At 46.2% G+C, this 21013-nt stretch overlaps 1 protein-coding gene across 2 annotated transcripts in view; it reads right to left on the bottom strand.

The window, feature by feature from the left end:
• LMAN2L (lectin, mannose binding 2 like) overlaps positions 1–10078 on the bottom strand; it is an 89459-nt gene extending 79381 nt beyond the window's left edge. The window contains exon 1 of one of the 2 annotated variants that reach the window (XM_069214404.1): positions 9886–10078. In XM_069214404.1, coding sequence (XP_069070505.1) covers positions 9886–10027 — 142 coding nt within the window. In that variant the 5' untranslated portion in view covers positions 10028–10078. The remainder of the gene's footprint in view (positions 1–9885) is intronic. The other variant, XM_069214405.1, reaches the window with a different exon arrangement.
• Positions 10079–21013: the final 10935 nt, after the last annotated feature.

The following is a 21013-nucleotide window of genomic DNA, read 5'->3' as shown; positions in this document are numbered from 1 at the left end:
ACCCTCTCCCTTTGGAAATAGGTGAGAAGGCTGGGGAGGAGTAGCCTCCTCCAGCCTCTGGAAATGCTTTGATGGGCACAGATGGGGCCCATCTCTGCATAAGCCAGTCTACACCGGTTCAGGGATCCCCCAGCCCTGCTCTGGCGTGAAACTGGACAAAGTAAAGGGGAGTGACCACCAGTGTGTCACAGACCTCTGCCATCTTGGATTTAGAAGTGCTGGGGGCACACTGGACTGCTCCGAGTGGCCAGTGCCAGCAGGTGACGTCAGAGACTCATTCTGATAGGCTCTTACCTGTCTTGGTAGCCAATCCTCCTTTGTTGGTAGCCAAACTTTTTCTGGCTATTTAGGGTCTCTGCTTTGGGGAATTCTGCCAGCTTTCTCGACTGTTTCCAGGTGGTGCATGCTCTGGGGGTAGCTTGCCTCCTCCCTGCACCAGGAGCTCTGAAGAAATCTCCCGTGGGTCGACGGAATCTTCCCCCTGCTAACGCAGGCACCAAAAGACTGCCTCACTGGTCCTCTGGGTCCCCTCTCAGCCTAATGAGCGTGGTCCCTGGAACTCAGCAACTCTGTCCAAGTGACTCCCACAGTCCAGTGACTCTTCAGTCCAAGTTTGGTGGAGGTAAGTCCTTGCCTCCCCACGCTAGACTGCATTGCTGGGTACCGCGTGATTTGCAGCTGCTCCGGCTCCTGTGCACTCTTCCAGGATTTCCTTTGTGCACAGCCAAGCCTGGGTCCCCCGACACTCTATCCTGCAGTGCACAACCTTCTGAGTTGTCCTCCGGCGTCGTGGGACTCCCTTTTGTGACTACGCATGGACTCCGGTTCACTTTCCTTCCAAGTGCCTGTTCAGGTACTTCTGCGGGTGCTGCCTGCTTCTGTGAGAGCTCCCTGAGTTGCTGGGCGCCCCCTCGGTCTCTTCCTCCAGGTGGCGACATCCTGGTCCATTCTGGGCCACAGGAGCACCCAAAAACCTCTACAGCGACCCTTGCAGCTAGCAAGGCTTGTTTGCGGTCTATCTGCGTGGGAACACCTCTGCAAGCTTCATCGTGACGTGGGACATCCGTCTTCCAAAGGAGAAGTCCCTAGCTCTCTTCTTTCTTGCAGAACTCCAAGCTTCTTCCATCCGGTAGCAGCTTCCTTGCACCCTCAGCTGGCATTTCCTGGGCTCCTGCACACTCTCAGCACTGTTGCGACTATTGGACTTGGTCCCCTTGTCTTACAGGTACTCAGGTCAGGAAATCCACTGTTGCATTGCTTGTGTATGTTCCTCCTGCAGAATCCCCCTATCACGACTTCTGTGCTCTCTGGGGGTAGTAGGTGCACTGTACAGCTACCTTTCAGGGTCTTGGGGTGGGCTATTTTTCTAACCCTCGCTGTTTTCTTACAGTCCCAGCGACCCTCTACAAGCTCACATAGGTTTGGGGTCCATTTGTGGTTCGCATTCCACTTTGAGTATATGGTTTGTGTTGCCCCTATACCTATGTGCTCCTATTGCAATCTACTGTAATTCTACACTGTTTGCATTACTTTTCTTGCTATTACTTACCTAAGTTTGGTTTGAGTACATATATCTTGTGTATATATCTTATCCTCATACTGAGGGTACGCACTGAGATACTTTTGGCATATTGTCATAAAAATAAAGTACCTTTATTTTTAGTCCTTCTGTGTATTGTGTTTTCTTATGATATTGTGCATATGACACCAGTGGTATAGTAGGAGCTTTACATGTCTCCTAGTTCAGCCTAAGCTGCTTTGCCATAGCTACCTTCTATCAGCCTAAGCTGCTAGAAACACCTCTTCTACACTAATAAGGGATAACTGGACCTGGCACAAGGTGTAAGTACCTCTGGTACCCACTACAAGCCAGGCCAGCCTCCTTCAGTTAGGCTTTCAAACAAGAATATGTATGTCACCAAATGTTGACACCTGGTTCACTAAAAACATTACTAACTTTTATACTCCAACGCCTGCTATAATCACAGTATAACCACCCCACATATTTGGAGACTGTTCTTCTACAAGGGAGCCCTGCTAAAAAAAAAATATCAGCTACTTTATTTTCTCTATCCAGGTAAGCACTGCACTTTGTAATTGTTATCTAGTAAACTCAATGACATCCTTGCTAACCTTGAAGTAACTTTATCCTCTTCCGAGGGTGTATTTTAGTGAGAGGTGTAAGGAAATGCCTCCTTGGCATGGTTACCCCATGACTTTTTGCCTTTGCTGATGCTAAGTTTTGATTTGAAAGTGTGCTGAGGCCTGCTAACCAGGCCCCAGCACCAGTGTTCTTTCCCTAACCTGTACTTTTGTTTTCACAATTGGCACAACCCTGGCATCCAGGTAAGTCCCTTGTAACTGGAACCCCTGGTACCAAGGGCCCTGATGCCAGGGAAGGTCTCTAAGGGCTGCAGCAAATCTTATGCCACCCTGGGGACCCCTCACTCAGCACAGACACTGCTTGCCAGCTTGTGTGTGCTGGTGAGGACAAAACGAGCAAGTCGACATGGCACTCCCCTCAGGGTGCCATGCCAACCTCACACTGCCTATGCAGCATAGATAAGTCACTTCTCTAGCAGGCCTTACAGCCCTAAGGCAGGGTGCATGAGCACTGTGCCCCTACAGTGTCAAAGCAAAACCTTAGACATTGTAAGTGCAGGGTAGCCATAAGAGTATACAGTATGGTCTGGGATTCTGTCATACACGAACTCCACAGCACCATAATGGCTACACTGAAAACTGGGATGTTTGGTATCAAACTTCTCAGCACAATAAATGCACACTGATGCCAGTGTACATTTTATTGTAACATACACCCCAGAGGACACCTTAGAGGTGCCCCCTGAAACCTTAACCAACTACCCGTGTAGGCTGACTGGTTTTAGCAGCCTGCCATACTCGAGACATGTTGCTGGCCACATGGGGAGAGTGCCTTTGTCACTCTGTGGCTAGTAACAAAGCCTGTACTGGGTGGAGATGCTTATCACCTCCCCCTTGCAGGAACTGTAACACCTGGGGGTGAGCCTCAAAGGTTCACCCCCTTTGTTACAGCACCCCAGGGCATTCCAGCTAGTGGAGTTGTCCGCCCCCTCTGGACACGGCCCCACTTTTGGCGGCAAGGCCGGAGGAGATAATGAGAAAAACAAGGAGGAGTCACTGGCCAGTCAGGACAGCCCCTAAGGCAACCTGAGCTGAGGTGACTTTCTTTTAGAAATCCTCCAGCTTGCAGATGGAGGATTCCCCCAATAGGGATAGGAATGTGACCCCCTCCCCTTGGGAGGAGGCAGAAAGAGGGTGTAGCCACCCTCAGGGCTAGTAGCCATTGGCTACTGCCTTCCCAGACCTAAACACACCCCTAAATTCTGTATTTAGGGGCTCCCCTGAACCTAGGAACTCAGATTCCTGCAACCTAAGAAGAAGAGGACTGCTGAGCTAAAAAACCCTGCAGAGAAGACGGAGACACCAACTGCTTTGGCCCCAGCTCTACCGGCCTGTCTCCCCACTTCTAAAGACACTGCCCCAGCGACGCTTTCCCCAGGACCAGCGACCTCTGAATCCTCAGAGGACTGCCCTGCTCTAGAAGGACCAAGAAACTCCAGAGGACAGCAGCCCTGTTCACCCAAGACTGCAACTGTGTTTCAAAGGAGCAACTTTAAAACAACTACATTTCCCGCCGGAAGCGTGAGACTTGCTACTCTGCACCCGACGCCCCCGGCTCGACTTGTGGAGAAACAACACTTCAGGGAGGACTCCCCGGCGACTGCGAGACCGTGAGTAGCCAGAGTTGCCCCCCCCTGAATCCCCGCAGTGACGCCTGCAGAGGGAATCCAGAGGCTCCCCCTGACCGCAACTGCCTGACTCCCAGATCCCGACGCCTGGTAAAGACTCTGCACCCGCAGCCCCCAGGACCCGAAAGATCGGAACTCCAGTGCAGGAGTGACCCCCAGGAGGCCCTCTCCCTTGCCCAGGTGGTGGCTACCCCGAGGAGCACCCCCCTTGCCTGCATCGCTGAAGAGACCCCTTGGTCTCCCATTGATTTACATTGGAAACCCGACGCGTGTTGGCACACTGCACCCGGCCGCCCCCGTGCTGTTGAGGGTGTACTTTCTGTGCTAACTTGTGTCCCCCCGGTGCCCTACAAAACCCCCCTGGTCTGCCCTCCGAAGACGCAGGTACTTACCTGCTGGCAGACTGGAACCGGGGCACCCCCTTCTCCATTGAAGCCTATGTGTTTTGGGCACCACTTTGACCTCTGTACCTGACCGGCCCTGAGCTGCTATTGTGGGAACTTTGGGGTTGCTCTGAACCCCCAACGGTGGGCTACTTTGGACACAAACTTGAACCCCGTAGGTGGTTTACTTACCTGCAAGAACTAACAAACTCTTACTCCCCCTAGGAACTGTGAAAATTGCACTGTCTAGTTTTAAAATAGCTATATGTGATTTATGTGAAAGGTATATATGCTGTTTTGATTATTCAAAGTTCCTGAAGTACCTACCTCCAATACCTTTCATTTGAAGTATTACATGTAAAATGTTAACCTATGGTTCTTAAACTAAACTAAGAAAATATATTTTTCTATACAAAAACCTATTGGCCTGGAATTGTCTTTAAGTGTGTGTTCCTCATTTATTGCTTGTGTGTGTACACAACAAATGCTTAACACTACTCCTTTGATAAGCCTACTGCTCGACCACACTACCACAAAATAGAGCATTGGTATTATCTCTTTTTACCACTATCTTACCTCTAAGGGGAACCCTTGGAATCTGTGCATACTATTCCTTACTTTGAAATAGTGCATACAGAGCCAACTTCCTACAAGAGGTTTGTGGTCAGTTCAGATAAGGAATTATGACACCCCCGCCACGACAGTCTAAATTTTGCCATCATTCACATTTATTCTAACATATCCCATTCATTCTCAGAAAATGTTTCCTCGGCAGGAAAGAGTCAGAGCCTAAAGATTTTCTTGAGCACGTTTTTCCATTTGTAATAAAACTATGCGTAATCCCTTGCCACTAGTATGTGGTGATGACAGTTCTATTATGAGCCTTCAAAGCCTTGAAGGTGAACTGCAAGTACAGATGTAATTTTTTATACATTCCACAATTTTAAAGAGCCTCATTTCACACAAACTTTTCTGAATTCTTCAACAACTCATAAATTCATAAGTTTTAGTTACAGATTTTTGAACAAATTCCATGTGAAGCTCTTGACAGGCCCAGAAAGGAATTGACTCTGACCTTTGATTTCTGGGAATTAAGTTAGTTACTTCAATTAATTATCTTTTGGTAAAACCCCATTCTTGCCTTCATTTCCTAAGCAGGCTAAAGAATTCAGGGCAAATTTACATTTCATAAACTCAGCCTTAAGACCCTCGGTGTTCAGCAGTTTTTGCACGTCTCTTAACCTTCAAATCGTGCTCTTTTCCATTTCTTCCCATAACAAGGACATCTCCCTGAAAGAATTGTCCCTTTACGGTCTCTGAAAAGTTGATACATTAATCACTGGACCAAGGCCAGTCCAAATTCCACGCATACATGTTGGAAGCAGTCATACGGCGTTATAAGTGAAGTTAAGTGTTTGCTTTCAATATGAAATGGATTCCGGAGGCAGGCTGAAGCCAAGTTGAGCACTGACTCCTTTATTCATTGCTAGCATTCAAGCAATTCCCAGAAAAGAAAACTTATCAATTAAGATATTGCAGTTTAAATCATGGAAGTGGATGCTCAATCTGACTTCCCTTTTGTCTGTCGTGCTACTACCATGGTGGTAGCCACTTGCTTGCTTCTATGCTCTCAATTATGCCCTTCTTTACCAATCTGACCCCTTACTTTAAGAAATTATTTACATATTTGTTATTGGGGGGGGGGGGGGGGAGGGGAGTGGGACAAAAAAAAAAAAAAGTTATTCAATAACAATACTTGGTCTGGACTATTAGGACCCAAAGTGAGTCCTAGATTTCCCATAGTCTATCCAACAAAAAATGGTGGTCCCATCTCTGAAATAACTAACATCCCTCTTGATACCCGCCATTTAAATTTCACTACATGATACCCTATCATAGGCATGGGTTCCGCTGTAAAGTTTTTAGGGCATATGACAGAAGGCATTAAAGCCTTTCCTATAACGTCGTCAAATTCACAAATCCATACTGAATGACTGATTATAAAATAAAATAAGGCGATCCAGAATCTGCGACTGTACACAAAAGCACACCCTCCTATCATAATTGAACAAACATGTTTTGTTTCTGTATGTGGAGTTTAGACCGTGGACAACTCACTAAATATTCGTTACACATTATACATCACTATTTTCAATTTTTGAAGATGAATCCGAGTTATTAATCACACAATGCACATAAAATGTTTGCTCTCTTCTTTCAACAAAATCTGGCAAAATGCTCTATACCACCACATTAGGAGTAGGGTTGTTTCAGTGTGGGCAGTATCTGTGGTGGTCTGTATGCACTTCTGTGCCTTTTTCTGGTACCGATCCAATAAAAAACGGAGAGAGTGTGGATATATTCACAGGGTGGATATCTTGGATCTCCACTGGCAAATCTTATCAGAACAAAAGGACAGTCTCCCTGGTTTTTGGTGGGGAAGAATTGACAGACACCCACACATTTCTACGTGGCATGCTTCATCATAGAGTCCTCTGTTGGTAAACTACAGCATATACCAGGCAGACTAAGCCCAACTCAGGGAGAGTGGAGGGGGTGGGCACTTTGATACAATGAGGGAATATGTTACTGGGACCCAATAAAAAAACAAGCATTTGCAATGCAATGAGTCTCACGTTTGTTAGAGTTAGAGCTATTAGAGTTGTAAATTCCTAAGTGGATTTTTCTTGCCACATATATTGAAAATGAAAAGTAAAACAGTTGACATAAGCGAGCCAATTCAAAGCACCACAGCCGGCATAGCATGAGCGCGAAGGAGAGACACAAAAGGAAAAAGAAGTTTGCGCGCAGTCAAGTGTATCGGCAAACATGCAATTATCCATGTAACAGGGTTGATGGCCAAGGCAGTAACAAAACTGCCCCAAGGAAAGGACAAACGTAAATCATTTATCAATGATAGCAAAGGATTTTCGAAAGGCAAGCCCTTGAATGAGTGACCATGCTGGGCGTGCAGTGGGCTTGGTTAAAAGCAACAGGCCAGAGCACTTGCGCACTCGACCTAATGAGAAAGTTTAAATGCTTTTGAGTGCCTCCTTATTAAGGCAGTCTAAATCTATAGGCACCCAGGGACAGGTTATACCGTGAAATACCTTTTCAACAGTCCAGGCTTCTCTTTGTTCTCCCTCAGTTCAAGGGACTCTCACGCAACTGCTCTATGGCGACTTGTACACAGGGGATAGAAAGAACATTGCACAGAGAGGCAGAAAGGCGATCACACTGAAGTTTAATTGCACACAAGGGAGAATAGTGCACACATGGAAAAGCAGTAAATTAAACTGCTTTCTGGCACCCAAACGCCATCCACCCAAAGGTATCTGAAAACATTGTCTTTGGTTGGTAAGTCAGCAGGGATGTAGTTTCAAGGGGTCGGAGATGTTGCACCCTCCTAATAAATGTATTTTGTGATAAAAAGTTGGGTGCAGGTGCTTTCAGTCGGATTTCATCAGGAATAGTTACACAGACAAAAAAACAAAAAAAACACACACTCTCCCTCTCTCAGTTTGAAAAGACTTCACAAATATTGGTTATTTCACAAAATAATACTCTTGATCTCACTTAGTACACCTACCAATCCGCATTTCTCTCCCTTTCCACTGCCTCTTAAGCCCCTCTCGTGCGCCTTGCTTGCCGTATAATGTCTGAGAACATCATGTGCCAGCGTGATTGTCTGGAAAGCTGAAGCTAACACCACCCCCCCACCCAAAATCATACTAGCCAAGCTACGCCCCTGCAAGTTAGGGGTAAATGTCAACCCATTTTGACATACATCAGAGCTGTCAATATCCAGGCCACATAAATCAGATTGAGAGGGCTGAAAGCGCACACTTTCAATCCACATAGGGTATCTGTATGTACTACCGTATGTCAGAGGACACATAGAAAGTCTAGTGGATGAAAGACTGGCGATAAGAAGTATTTTTAAAGGTTGTGGCAATCTTGAAGATCTGGTCCTGAAGTTCCTGTACCACGTTCAAAGTAAAGTTTTGTAATTTGCTGAAACTTCATCATCTGACTGGCGGTGTGATACAATTTCCACAAGGTTGTTACGTCAATTTGCTTTTTTTTCCTATTATTATAGCTGGTTCCTAATCAGGGTCAGTTTCCACTCATGATAAAGTAGTGTGGAGAATTAATGGGCTGACGGAGTGTACCATATAAATAACTGAACTGTATTTTATGTGGCTCACTCAGAAAGTTATTGCTTTTGTCACAGAGATATATTTGTTACTTCCAGTTCATAAGTTACAACCATAAAAAAAACGAAGTGAGCTATGAACTGACATCAAAGAGCTGCATGCAAACTGCATGGTACAGGTTAGAACGTTATGTTTTCCCCCTCAGCCTTCCATTAGCCTAATGTTGCTAAAAATGGTTCATTTGGGTCAGTGCTTGAAATGGAAAAATAGAAGTGTAGGTACTCTGTACCAGAGTACCTGCTTAATTCTGAGAAGTGCTGGTACTCTCTAATTAAAAGTATTATGTTTTTCCCAAGAAGTGCAGGTACTCTTCCTCTCAAAATAGAAAAAGTGCAGGTACTCCGTACCAGACAGTACCTGCCCATTTAAAGCACTGATTTGGGTAGGAATACTTTCTTACCTACTAGTATCGGGGACAAGTGACTCCTATACCTTATAATTCTTATTGTCTTATGTAATATTTCCAACAGACTGTTCTACACACAAATTATTTATTGGGTCTGTATAATGTGTATGGGATGTAAAGTGCTCTGACACCCTACAGTGGTAACAGTAGCGCCCTGGGCCGTAGCTTTGTCAGTAAAATTGTGGGGGCTGTGAGCTTGAGATTTTTCAAATTACGCTGTGATATAATGTTAAAATAAATTATACGACAAGAGGTATGGTACCTCACCATATCCTACTGGAAGAACCTGCACCCAACTATTCATAGGAACACCCTGAACAACATACCCACGGCCCCCCCACTCTCCCCCCGGAAGCTACGCCCCTGGTAGCGCTATACAATAGGTTAAATACATATCAGAGGGGCTTTGTGAGTTGAAGAGCACTAGTTGTGTGTGTGGTAATTAGTGGAAAAGGAGGATTTGTTGCCAACAAAGATTGCCGCACTAAGCGCAACCACTATTAAAGCCAGCAGTGCTCCTAGTAATTGCGAAACCTTAATAATGCTACCTTTTTTGGGTCAAAGGACGTTCTTAAGTTATGTTGCAATACTTCGCGGAGGTTACCTCATTTACAAAGCTATATCGTGTTCTGTACAAATCCATCAGGTTTAAATTAAAGGGCCCATAACCCATGTCTGGTTGGCAACCAAAATCAGCCCCGACAAAAACGATCACACCAGCTCAACCATGCATGAGATTGATGCTAGAAATGGGCAGTGGTTGGGAGTCCTTCCTCTTCTGAAATCAACCCACTATCCTGCAGTCTGATCGCAACATAGCACGGCGGCAGAATAGTCAATCAGGATCTACCCACAGCCAAAACACATGTAAATTACTACACCGGACTGCTGCAGATAGGGGTTAACCTGTCCGAAAAAGCCCCTCGTCAAGGGCATTGTTAAACAGTTACTTATAATTGTGCGTACACAGAACTTAAGGCTACATGGCAGCTGACAGTACGCCCGCCCTTTATCCTATGCCTCATGTTACCCCCCGAGTTCGCCTGCATCTTACTCTTAAAATCGAATTACCAAGAGTCATTTCTTACCCCCGTACGGCTTGCTAAGGGAATGCTCCCTCTTCAGGTACTCGTCCGTCTGGTCTGCCAGCAAGGCGTCCGCGACAAGTATCAAAATATAAATGTTCTCCTTAAAACTACTCCAGCACCGGGAGCTGCCTGCAGCCGCCATTTCCTTCCACCCTCACCTGCTAGCAAACCCCGCCTCTAGATCTCCCATTGGTCGAATGTGAGCCTTTACCCGCCTTCCAATCGTACGCTTCTCACTACTCCGACCTGTATACAAACGGTTGCCTGGCAGTAGGCTGATCATCTCTATTGGTCATTAAGCACATCGATCAACATGCCTGTCACGCCCAAGACCAAAGGCCGGTGTTCTAACCGTGTGTGTCTGCCTATCCGTGCGAGTCCCCCCTGACGTCAGAGGGAGACAGAGCCATACGGTTGCTGCCTGCGCCTGTGTATCTCCCCGTCTGCCCAGGTCCCCCTCCCCGCCCTCCCTCCCTGAATTGCGAGGAGCATCAACAGTCTTTCAAGCAGTATCTTTAAATGCATTTGTATGTACTGTAATATTAGATTAAGCATTCCTGTGTTTGTTTGAGTAACTGTTTCCTTCCCACAGTGGAAGGAAAAATGGTATTATTGAATAATATAAAAATTCCCTTAAAAACACAGGTTATATGGACATTATAGTTAGTTGCGATTTTCCATAGTGAAAGAAAATTGTTGATTATCATAAATCCCTGTGTGTAAAGTATTATTTGATTTGTTCATAATAACTATATGACATATAATAAGATGTATAACCACATATAATATATGACATTTATATGTAACATATTAATATGATGCATATACAGTAATAATTCACAATGATATAATAACATGTACTGATTAGGGAAAATAAAATGTATGTAATAGAGACAAATAACCCCAAGGCGTCAGACTAGATCTGGAAAGTTTTCCTCAGCAGTAACTGTGCATTTAGAGGACATCGTGCAACTCCGTTGTTATGATGTTGCCTCAGTCAATATAGTCCCTCCCCTGATGTGCTGAAATCAGCTTCTTTTCTGTGCAGCTAGGTGGATCTGGAGAAGGAGTTCCTCTGGCCATTTTTGGCCTTCACTTTTTTCACAGTATTTCTTCATGACATTGGAACAGTGTATATGCCTACTGGATTTAAGTTATGTGTGTCACGTGCTCGGCAGATGTCGTCACAGACCTCCACTCTGCATGTGGTACCTTGGCACCCACCACAACGCCGATGACTGGAATACCTTTCGACAACTGAAGCCTAAGACGTTTTGAGAGCGGTGGATGAAGCTCCTGGTGAAACTTATTCTGTCCTGTGGTGTATGAATGTGATGGGTCCTTGTCTGGTGGCAGTAAATTGTTGTGAGTGCAGTCATTTGTTGGATTTCTGTGTGTGAAAGTCCAGGAATCTGCAGGTAGCCACAATTTTCCTACCACCTAGCATTCCTCTAAGGCTCCAGAGAAGAACGTTTCCTCACCTGTTTGGGTGTGCAAGTGACCATGACAGGGGAGGGCCCAAAATGTAATGATAAGAGATCAAAATTACTTATCACAAAACCAGCTGGTTTTGTAAGATGTTCACCTGTGTCTTTGGTCCTGGGCTCCACTTTTCCCGATAAAAACACAACCCCTATTGTTTTCCTGTATCTAGTCTCTGCACTACGAATGGCTCACCCCAGGTTCAACAGCAGCCCTCATGCAAGGACTATCATTGACCCTTGTGTGATCCATTCCTGTCACAGGCACTAAGCCCAGGCACACATAAGGAATAGCGTTTGTATTGGTGCAACTTGGGAAACACTAGGCAGTAAGATGTTTATGGATCCATGCATATTTCTGTAGTTTAATTCACAGCAATTGCAAGGAATAAGTGCTTTTATTCAATGTTATAACTTTGCATGGTATTCTGTGTTGAAATACTTTGTGGAAACCATGCATGCCACACCTTCGTGTACTCCCCTGGGTGTCTATTCTTTAGAACTGACTGGGTTTTGTAGGTGTCCATAAATGGTTCCAGATCCAAGGCTTAATTAGTACACTCACCTTAGTTGTCCTTATCACTACAGTACCTTTTGTGGCCTTCCCTGTTGCAGGCACTTGGCCTACCGACACAAGCGAGCCACCATTGACTTCAGGAAATGTTGGGTGGAAGGAAGTTTGTGGCTCCCTTCACATTTCAGAACTTTGCATCACTGAAATGTGATCAAAATATGTTTTTTTTCAGACCAATTTGAGGTTTGCAAAGGATTCTTCACTTCAATATATTCCATTCTACTATATTCCTCTCCCTTCTCCACTCTAACCTGCACTATGTCCCTGTCAAAAGACAGTCCATTTACATCACTTGACGCTTGTTGTTGGTTGTGTCTTGGCTTGTGTGTGTGTGTTTCTTTCTCACACTTCACCTTTTAGTCTGCAAACTTTTATTCTCCTGCTGCTACTGCATTGACTTAATAGTGTCGTATTCATGTTCTGACGTGTAGTCCTTTAGAAGTCGAGCATAACAGTGTGCAAGTCCTGCTTTTGTGATGTGCTGTCATCTATTTGGGCTTTTAGACATGCCCATCACTATTGCTCATTCATTTTGTTATCAATGGTAAATGCTTTACGATTGTCTCGCCTCGTGGCAGTTTGGTTACGGCTTTGGACATCGACCTTGTATTACTTTTCATTTCCAATTTATATGGCAAGAAAAGTACAGTTAGGAGTTTACAATGCTAATAGCTCTAACTCGAGAAAATGTGAGACCAATTGCATTGGAAATGTGTAAGAAGTTGGCTCTGTATATACTATCTCAAAGTGAGAAATAGTGTGCACAGAGTCCAAGGGTTCCTCTTAGAGGTTGATAGTGGCAATAATAGATAACACTAGTGCTCTATTTGTGGTAGTGTGGTCGAGCAGTAGGCTTATCAGCAGGTAGTGTTACGCATTTGTTGTACACACACACAGACAATAAATGAGAACACACACTCAAAGACTTAACTCCAGGCCAATAGGTTTTTATATAGGAAAATATTATTTTCTTAATTTATTTTAGAACCACAAGATTCAGAATTCAAGTAGATACATACATTGGAAGGTACGTGGCATGGGTAAATATGGAACTTTGAGGTAAAGCAGTAATGTACACAGTTTGTGCAAAAATGGCAAATAACTATTTTAAAAGTGGACACAATGCAAAAATCAAGAGTTCCTGGGGGAGGTAACTACAAGTTAGTATATTAGGTAAGTAAAGCACTTACTAGTTCAGTCTCCGGGGCATAGGCAGCCCACCGTTGGGGGTTCAAGTCAACCCCAAACACCCAGTACCAGCAACACAGGGCCAGTCAGGTACAGAGGTCAAAGTAGGACCCAAATAACATAGGCGCCTATAGAGATTAGGGGTGCTCCGGTTCCAGTCTAGTAGCAGGTAAGTACCTGTGTCCTCGGGGAACAGACCAAGGGAGTTTTGTAGAGCACTGAGGGGGTCCCAAACAGGCACACAAAATACACCCTCAGCGGCACAAGGGCGGTCAGGTGCAGTGTGCAAAGTAGGTGTCGGGTTTTGCGTTGAAAGCAATGGAGGCACCCGTAGGTCACTCTGGCGATGCAGTCAAGGCACAGGGGGGGCTTCTCGGGCCAGCCAACAACTGGGCAAAGATGAAGGCCACCTACAGATCACTCCTGCACGGGTAGTTGGTTCCTGTCGGGCCTGGGTGCAGTGCTTCTTCCATGCGTCGGGTTCTTTGTTACCGGGTAGTCGCAGTCAGGGAGATTCTCTGGATTCTCTCTGCAGGCGTTGCCGTGGGGGTGCAGGGAGGTCATCTCACGGTGTCCATGTCATTGGAGTTGCCTGGAGGTCCTCACTGCAGTGTTGGTTTCTCTGGACACGAGCCGAGGGCAATGGGTGCAGAGTGTTGGGGACTCATGCTTCTGGAGTGATGCTGGAGTCCCTTTAAAGATAGTTTCTTCTTGGATGTTCAGACAGAGCCACTGTCCTTGGGAGTTTCTTGGTCCTTTAGGTTGTAAGGCAGTCCTCTGAGTCAGCAGAGGTCGCTGGTCCAGCTGGATGCGTCGCTGTTGCAGGTTCTTTGAGTCTCGAGACAGGCCGTTAGGGCTGGGGTCAAGTCATTTGTTGTCTCTGTCTTTTCTGCGGGGCTTTCAGGTCAGCAGTCCTTCTTCTTTAAGTCATCAGGAAATCTGTTCTCCCGGGTTCAGGGTCACCCCTAAATACTAGATTTAGGGGTGTGTTTTAGGTTTGGAGGGTAGTAGCCAATGGCTACTGTCCCTGAGGGTGGCTTCACCCTCCCTGTGCCTCCTCCCTTTGGGGAGAGGGGGCACATCCCTGATCCTGTTAGGGGAATTCCTCCAAAGCAAGATGGAGGATTTTCTAAGGAGGGGGTCACCTCAGCTCCGGATATCTCAGGGGCTATCCTGGCTGGAGGGCGACTCCTCCTTGTTTTCTCAGGAACTCCTCTGGACTTGCCGCCAAAGTGGGGGCTGTGTCCAGGGGGCAGGCATCTCCACCAGCTCGAGTGCCCTGAGGCATTGTAACACGAAGCCTGACCCTTTGAGGCTCACTGCTAGGTGTTACAGTTCCTACAGGGGGTAGGTATGAAACACCTCCACCCAGTGCAGGCTTTGTTTCTGGCCTCAGAGAGCACAAAGGCTCTCACCCCAGAGGGTTAGAAACTCGTCCCTCAGTGGCAGGCTAGCACAGGACAGTCAGTCCTGCACTAACGGACTTGGTGAAATACAGGGGGCATCTCTAAGATGCCCCCTGTATGCATTTTGTAATAAGTCCAGCACTGGCATCAGTGTGGCTTGATTATTATGTGAAGTTTGATACCAAACTTCCCAGTATTCAGTGTAACCATTATGGAACTGTGGAGTTCGTTTTGACAAACTCCCAGACCATATACTTAATATGGCCACACTGTACTTATAATGTCTAAGAATGGACTTGGACAATGTAGGGGCATATTGCTCATGTAGCTATGCCCTCACCGGTGGTATAGTGTAGGAGGCTGGACTGGCTTGTAGTGAGTACCAAGGGGTACTTGCACCTTGCACCAGGCCCAGTTATCCCTTATTAGTGTATAGGGTGTCTAGCAGCTTAGGCTGATAGATAATGGTAGCTTAGCAGAGCAGCTTAGGCTGAACTAGGAGACGTGTGAAGCTACTACAGTACCACCTAGTGTCATATGCACAATATCATAAGAAAACACAATACACAGTTATACTAAAAATAAAGGTACTTTATTTTTATGACAATATGCCAAAGTATCTTAGAGTGTACCCTCAGTGAGAGGATAGGAAATATACACAAGATATATATACACAATAGCAAAAATATGCAGTATAGTCTTAGAAAACAGTGCAAACAATGTATAGTTACAATAGGATGCAATGGGGAAACATAGGGATAGGGGCAACACAAACCATATACTCCAAAAGTGGAATGCGAACCACGAATGGACCCCAAACCTATGTGACCTTGTAGAGGGTCGCTGGGACTATTAGAAAATAGTGAGAGTTAGAAAAATAACCCTCCCCAAGACCCTGAAAAGTGAGTGCAAAGTGCACTAAAGTTCCCCTAAGGACAAAGAAGTCGTGTTAGAGGAATAATGCAGGAAAGACACAAACCAACAATGCAACAACTGTGGATTTCCAATCTAGGGTACCTGTGGAACAAGGGGACCAAGTCCAAAAGTCACAAGCAAGTCGGAGATGGGCATATGCCCAGGAAATGCCAGCTGTGGATGCAAAGAAGCTTCTACTGGACAGAAGAAGCTGAGGTTTCTGCAGGAACGAAAAGGGCTAGAGACTTCCCCTTTGGTGGACGGATCCCTCTCGCTGTGGAGAGTCGTGCAGAAGTGTTTTCCCGCCGAAACAACGCCAACAAGCCTTGCTAGCTGCAAATCGTGCGGTTAGCATTTTTGGACGCTGCTGTGGCCCTGGAGGGACCAGGAGGTCGCAAATTGGACCAGGAGAGAGAGGGGACGTCGAGCAAGACAAGGAGCCCTCTCAGCAGCAGGTAGCACCCGGAGAAGTGCCAGAAACAGGCACTACGAGGATGCGTGAAACGGTGCTCACCCGAAGTCGCACAAAGGAGTCCCACGTCGCCGGAGACCAACTTAGAAAGTCGTGCAATGCAGGTTAGAGTGCCGTGGACCCAGGCTTGGCTGTGCACGAAGGATTTCCGCCGGAAGTGCACAGGGGCCGGAGTAGCTGCAAAAGTCGCGGTTCCCAGCAATGCAGCCCAGCGAGGTGAGGCAAGGACTTACCTCCACCAAACTTGGACTGAAGAGTCACTGGACTGTGGGGGTCACTTGGACAGAGTCACTGGATTCGAGGGACCTCGCTCATCGTGCTGAGAGGAGACCCACGGGACCGGTAATGCAGCTTTTTGGTGCCTGCGGTTGCAGGGGGAAGATTCCGTCGACCCACGGGAGATTTCTTCGGAGCTTCTGGTGCAGAGAGGAGGCAGACTACCCCCACAGCATGCACAAGCAGGAAAACAGTCGAGAAGGCGGCAGGATCAGCGTTACAGAGTTGCAGTAGTCGTCTTTGCTACTATGTTGCAGGTTTGCAGGCTTCCAGCGCGGTCAGCAGTCGATTCCTTGGCAGAAGGTGAAGAGAGAGATGCAGAGGAACTCGGATGAGCTCTTGCATTCGTTATCTAAAGTTTCCCCAGAGACAGAGACCCTAAATAGCCAGAAAAGAGGGTTTGGCTACCTAGGAGAGAGGATAGGCTACTAACACCTGAAGGAGCCTATCAGCAGGAGTCTCTGACGTCACCTGGTGGCACTGGCCACTCAGAGCAGTCCAGTGTGCCAGCAGCACCTCTGTTTCCAAGATGGCAGAGGTCTGGAGCACACTGGAGGAGCTCTGGACACCTCCCAGGGGAGGTGCAGGTCAGGGGAGTGGTCACTCCCCTTTCCTTTGTCCAGTTTCGCGCCAGAGCAGGGCTAAGGGGTCACCTGAACCGGTGTAGACTGGCTTATGCAGAATTGGGCACATCTGTGCCCAAGAAAGCATTTCCAGAGGCTGGGGGAGGCTACTCCTCCCCTGCCTTCACACCATTTTCCAAAGGGAGAGGGTGTAACACCCTCTCTCAGAGGAAGTCCTTTGTTCTGCCATCCTGGGACAAGCCTGGCTTGACCCCAGGGGGGCAGAAACCTGTCTGAGGGTTGGCAGCAGCAGCAGCTGCATTGAAACCCCAGGAAAGGCAGTTTGGCAGTACCAGGGTCTGTGCTACAGACCACTGGGATCATGGGATTGTGCCAACTATGCCAGGATGGCATAGAGGGGGCAATTCCATGATCATAGACATGTTACATGGCCATATTCGGAGTTACCATTGTGAAGCTACATATAGGTAGTGACCTATATGTAGTGCACGCGTGTAATGGTGTCCCCGCACTCACAAAGTCCGGGGAATTGGCCCTGAACAATGTGGGGGCACCTTGGCTAGTGCCAGGGTGCCCTCACACTAAGTAACTTTGCACCTAACCTTTACCAGGTAAAGGTTAGACATATAGGTGACTTATAAGTTACTTAAGTGCAGTGTAAAATGGTTGTGAAATAACGTGGACGTTATTTCACTCAGGCTGCAGTGGCAGGCCTGTGTAAGAATTGTCAGAGCTCCCTATGGGTGGCAAAAGAAATGCTGCAGCCCATAGGGATCTCCTGGAACCCCAATACCCTGGGTACCTCAGTACCATATACTAGGGAATTATAAGGGTGTTCCAGTAAGCCAATGTAAATTGGTAAAATTGGTCACTAGCCTGTTAGTGACAATTTGAAAGAAATGAGAGAGCATAACCACTGAGGTTCTGGTTAGCAGAGCCTCAGTGAGACAGTTAGGCACCACACAGGGAACACATACATATAGGCCACAAACTTATGAGCACTGGGGTCCTGACTAGCAGGGTCCCAGGGACACATAACAAACATACTGAAAACATATGGTTTTCACTATGAGCACTGGGCCCTGGCTAGCAGGATCCCAGTGAGACAGTGAAAACACCCTGACATACACTCACAAACAGGCCAAAAGTGGGGGTAACAAGGCTAGAAAGAGGCTACTTTCTCACACAACCCCCCCCAAACGAAGGACAATAAGGCTAACCTTGACCAGTTGAGACTTTATTGTCTAAGTGGTGATAAGTAGAGAGTAGCTCTGCAATAGACTGGTTACTCCCTTTATCATCCACTACATGGTTACTTCCCTGTGGGGATGTAAACCACCCTGTTTGAAGTTTTTTAGCTAAGCAACAATGTGAAGATGTATTTTCAGAGTTTCTATCAGTAAGTTTTAGTTTAGAGCAGTGGGAATTGTCCACTGAACCTATTTGTAGTGATGGAAATGCCAGACAGGGATGCTGTCTCAGAAAAGCCATAGCTGGGCAAAAACTTTGTCCATATGGCTGGAAGAGAGAACAGGGATGCTGTTTCTCTTGAGTTGGAGCAGGGCAGGGATGCTGTCCTATGAGCTCCACACTAGGGCAGGGATGCTGTCCTAAGTGTTGTGAGGCAGTGCAGAGTTTCTGCACTAAAGTTTCTCTGGGAGAGTTGGAGGGATGCTCCATGTTAACTAAAATGGTGCTCTTTTTGTCACCAATGTTAGTTATCCCACAGAGAGGTACTTCTACCTCAGGGAGTCCAGCTTTGCCAGCTGATGATTCCCTTAGAACAGGTGCCACCCCAGGAGAGGTTTCTCCCACCACAGGAATGGTATCCTGAATGGTAGGGTGGTTAGGGGATACTGTGATACCCTTTTTACCTGTTGATGGAGAGGGATCCTGAGTTTTCAGGCCTTCTCTCCTTTGCTTTTTCATTTCAGTAGAAATGAGAGGGAACAATTCCTCAGGGATGCCCAGCATGGCTGCATGGGCATAAAACTCTACATCAGCCCAACCTGAGGCCTCTAGGTCATTACCTAAGAGACAATCTACAGGTAAGCTAGGTGATACCACCACCTGCTTAGGGCCAGTAACTCCACCCCAACTAAACTGAATTATAGCTAAGGGAAGAAACTTAGTGGAGTTATGGACATCAATAATCTTATACTGTTGTCCAATGATGTGTTGATCAGGATGCACTAGGTTTTCAGTCATCAAAGTGATACTGGCACCTGTGTCCCTGTAGGCCAAGGCCTCAACACCATTTATTGAAACTGTCTGCCTGTACTTATCCATTGTAAGGGGACAAGCAGCCAGTGTGGCAAGGCCAATGCCACTAGGTGTGACAGAAACTGTCTTGGGACTGACTACCCCAGTTTCTACTATGGACCCATAAGTGAACCCAACTACACCCTTAACTTGACTGTTGCCAGCAGTCCCACCACTAGTACCACTACTGCTAGGGGCACTAGAGCTTGATGTATTAGTGGTGGTAGGCTCAGGGGGTTTACCTGGACAGGACTTATCCCCTGGCCTATGGCCTCTATTTTTACACACAAAGCACCAAGGCTTTTTAAATTGTGTAGGTTGAGAAGAAGAAGAGGAAGAATTTGTTTAATCCCCACCCCCTGAAGAGTGTTTAAGATTTGAAGTGGGATCTTTGGTTTTACCCTTATCCCCATGCTTATCTTGAGATTGTTCACCATCTTTCTTCTTAGTGTTCTCTTTGTCACCCCCTGTATGAACTTTTCTGTTTACCCTTGTTCTGACCCATTTGTCTGCCTTCTTTCCCAATTCTTGGGGAGAGGTCAGATCAGAGTCCACCAAGTACTGGTGCAACAAATCAGACACACAATTATTAAGAATATGCTCTCTCAGGATCAAGTTATACAGGCTGTCATAATCAGTAACTTTACTGCCATGTAACCACCCCTCCAAGGCCTTCACTGAATGGTCAATGAAATCAACCCAGTCTTGTGAAGACTCCTTTTTGGTCTCTCTGAACTTTATCCTGTATTGTTCAGTGGTTAAGCCATAACCATCCAGGAGTGCATTCTTAAGTACTGTAAAATTATTGGCATCACTTTCTTTCACAGTAAGGAGCCTATCCCTACCTTTTCCACTAAATGATAGCCATAGGATAGCAGCCCACTGCCTTTGAGGGACATCCTGTACAACACAGGCCCTCTCAAGTGCAGCAAACCACTTGTTAATGTCATCCCCCTCCTTATAAGGGGGAACTATCTTATGCAGATTCCTGGAATCATGCTCTTTTGCAGGATGACTATGGGGAATACTGCTGCTGCCACCATGGGTTTCTAAACCCAACTTCTGTCTTTCCTTCTCTAGTTCTAAAGACTGTCTATCCAAATCCAGCTGTTGCTTTTTAAGCTTCAGTCTGGTTTGTTCCACCCTCAACTTATTGAGTTCCCTCTCTAACATTCTGTCATCAGGGTTGGTGGGAGGGACATTCCTAGATACAGAGGTATGATGGGAATGCACAGAAGGAGACCTGTCCCTTACAGAAGCCACCCTAACAGCTTGGCAAACAGAAACATCACTACCAGTATGGTGAGAATACATGCTTTTGCTATGATGTGAGACAACACTATTTGTATGGTGTGGCTCATCATCATGACCAACTATGCTAGACTGTCTAGTAATGGGCAGGCTAGGGAGTTTCTTCCCTGCATCTTTTCCTGGGGTAGTCCCTGGATCAGATTGAGAACCATTAGCTACTTTTTCAACAGCTGGGGCACTTATGGCCTTATCCTGTTCTCTAAGCATGTTAATTAACAGTTCCAAGGAAGGATTCTTCCCTACACTCAAACCTCTCTCTATGCTGAGACTCCGTGCTCCTTTCCAGCTAAGGTGATCATATGCAAGTTTGGACAGATCAACATTTTGGCCTGTGCCAGACATTTTTAGAGAGAGTTAAAGTGATAGAAAAAGATAAAAAAGTTTTCAGAACTTTTTGGAAAGACAGAAAAAAAACTTTTTAAACTTTTAAGAACTTTTTGAAAGTTTAGAAGTACTTTTCAGCACTTAGAAAACAGTGAAAAGAGGAAATGCAAAACGTTTTAGCTATGTGTACACACACTGACCTTGTTTTGTATATTTTTCTCTTATGAAAAGTACAATGACAAGAGTGGTAAGTAGTCTCAAAGCACTTATCCCACCGCTGCACAACAAATGTAGGAGGCTGGACTGGCTTGTAGTGAGTACCAAGGGGTACTTGC

This window comes from Pleurodeles waltl, chromosome 11 (assembly GCF_031143425.1).
Source record: "Pleurodeles waltl isolate 20211129_DDA chromosome 11, aPleWal1.hap1.20221129, whole genome shotgun sequence".
In the NCBI taxonomy this organism is placed as follows: Eukaryota; Metazoa; Chordata; class Amphibia; order Caudata; family Salamandridae; genus Pleurodeles; species Pleurodeles waltl.
Note: the sequence above shows the minus strand (reverse complement) of the source record. Positions and strands in the feature narration are given on the sequence as shown.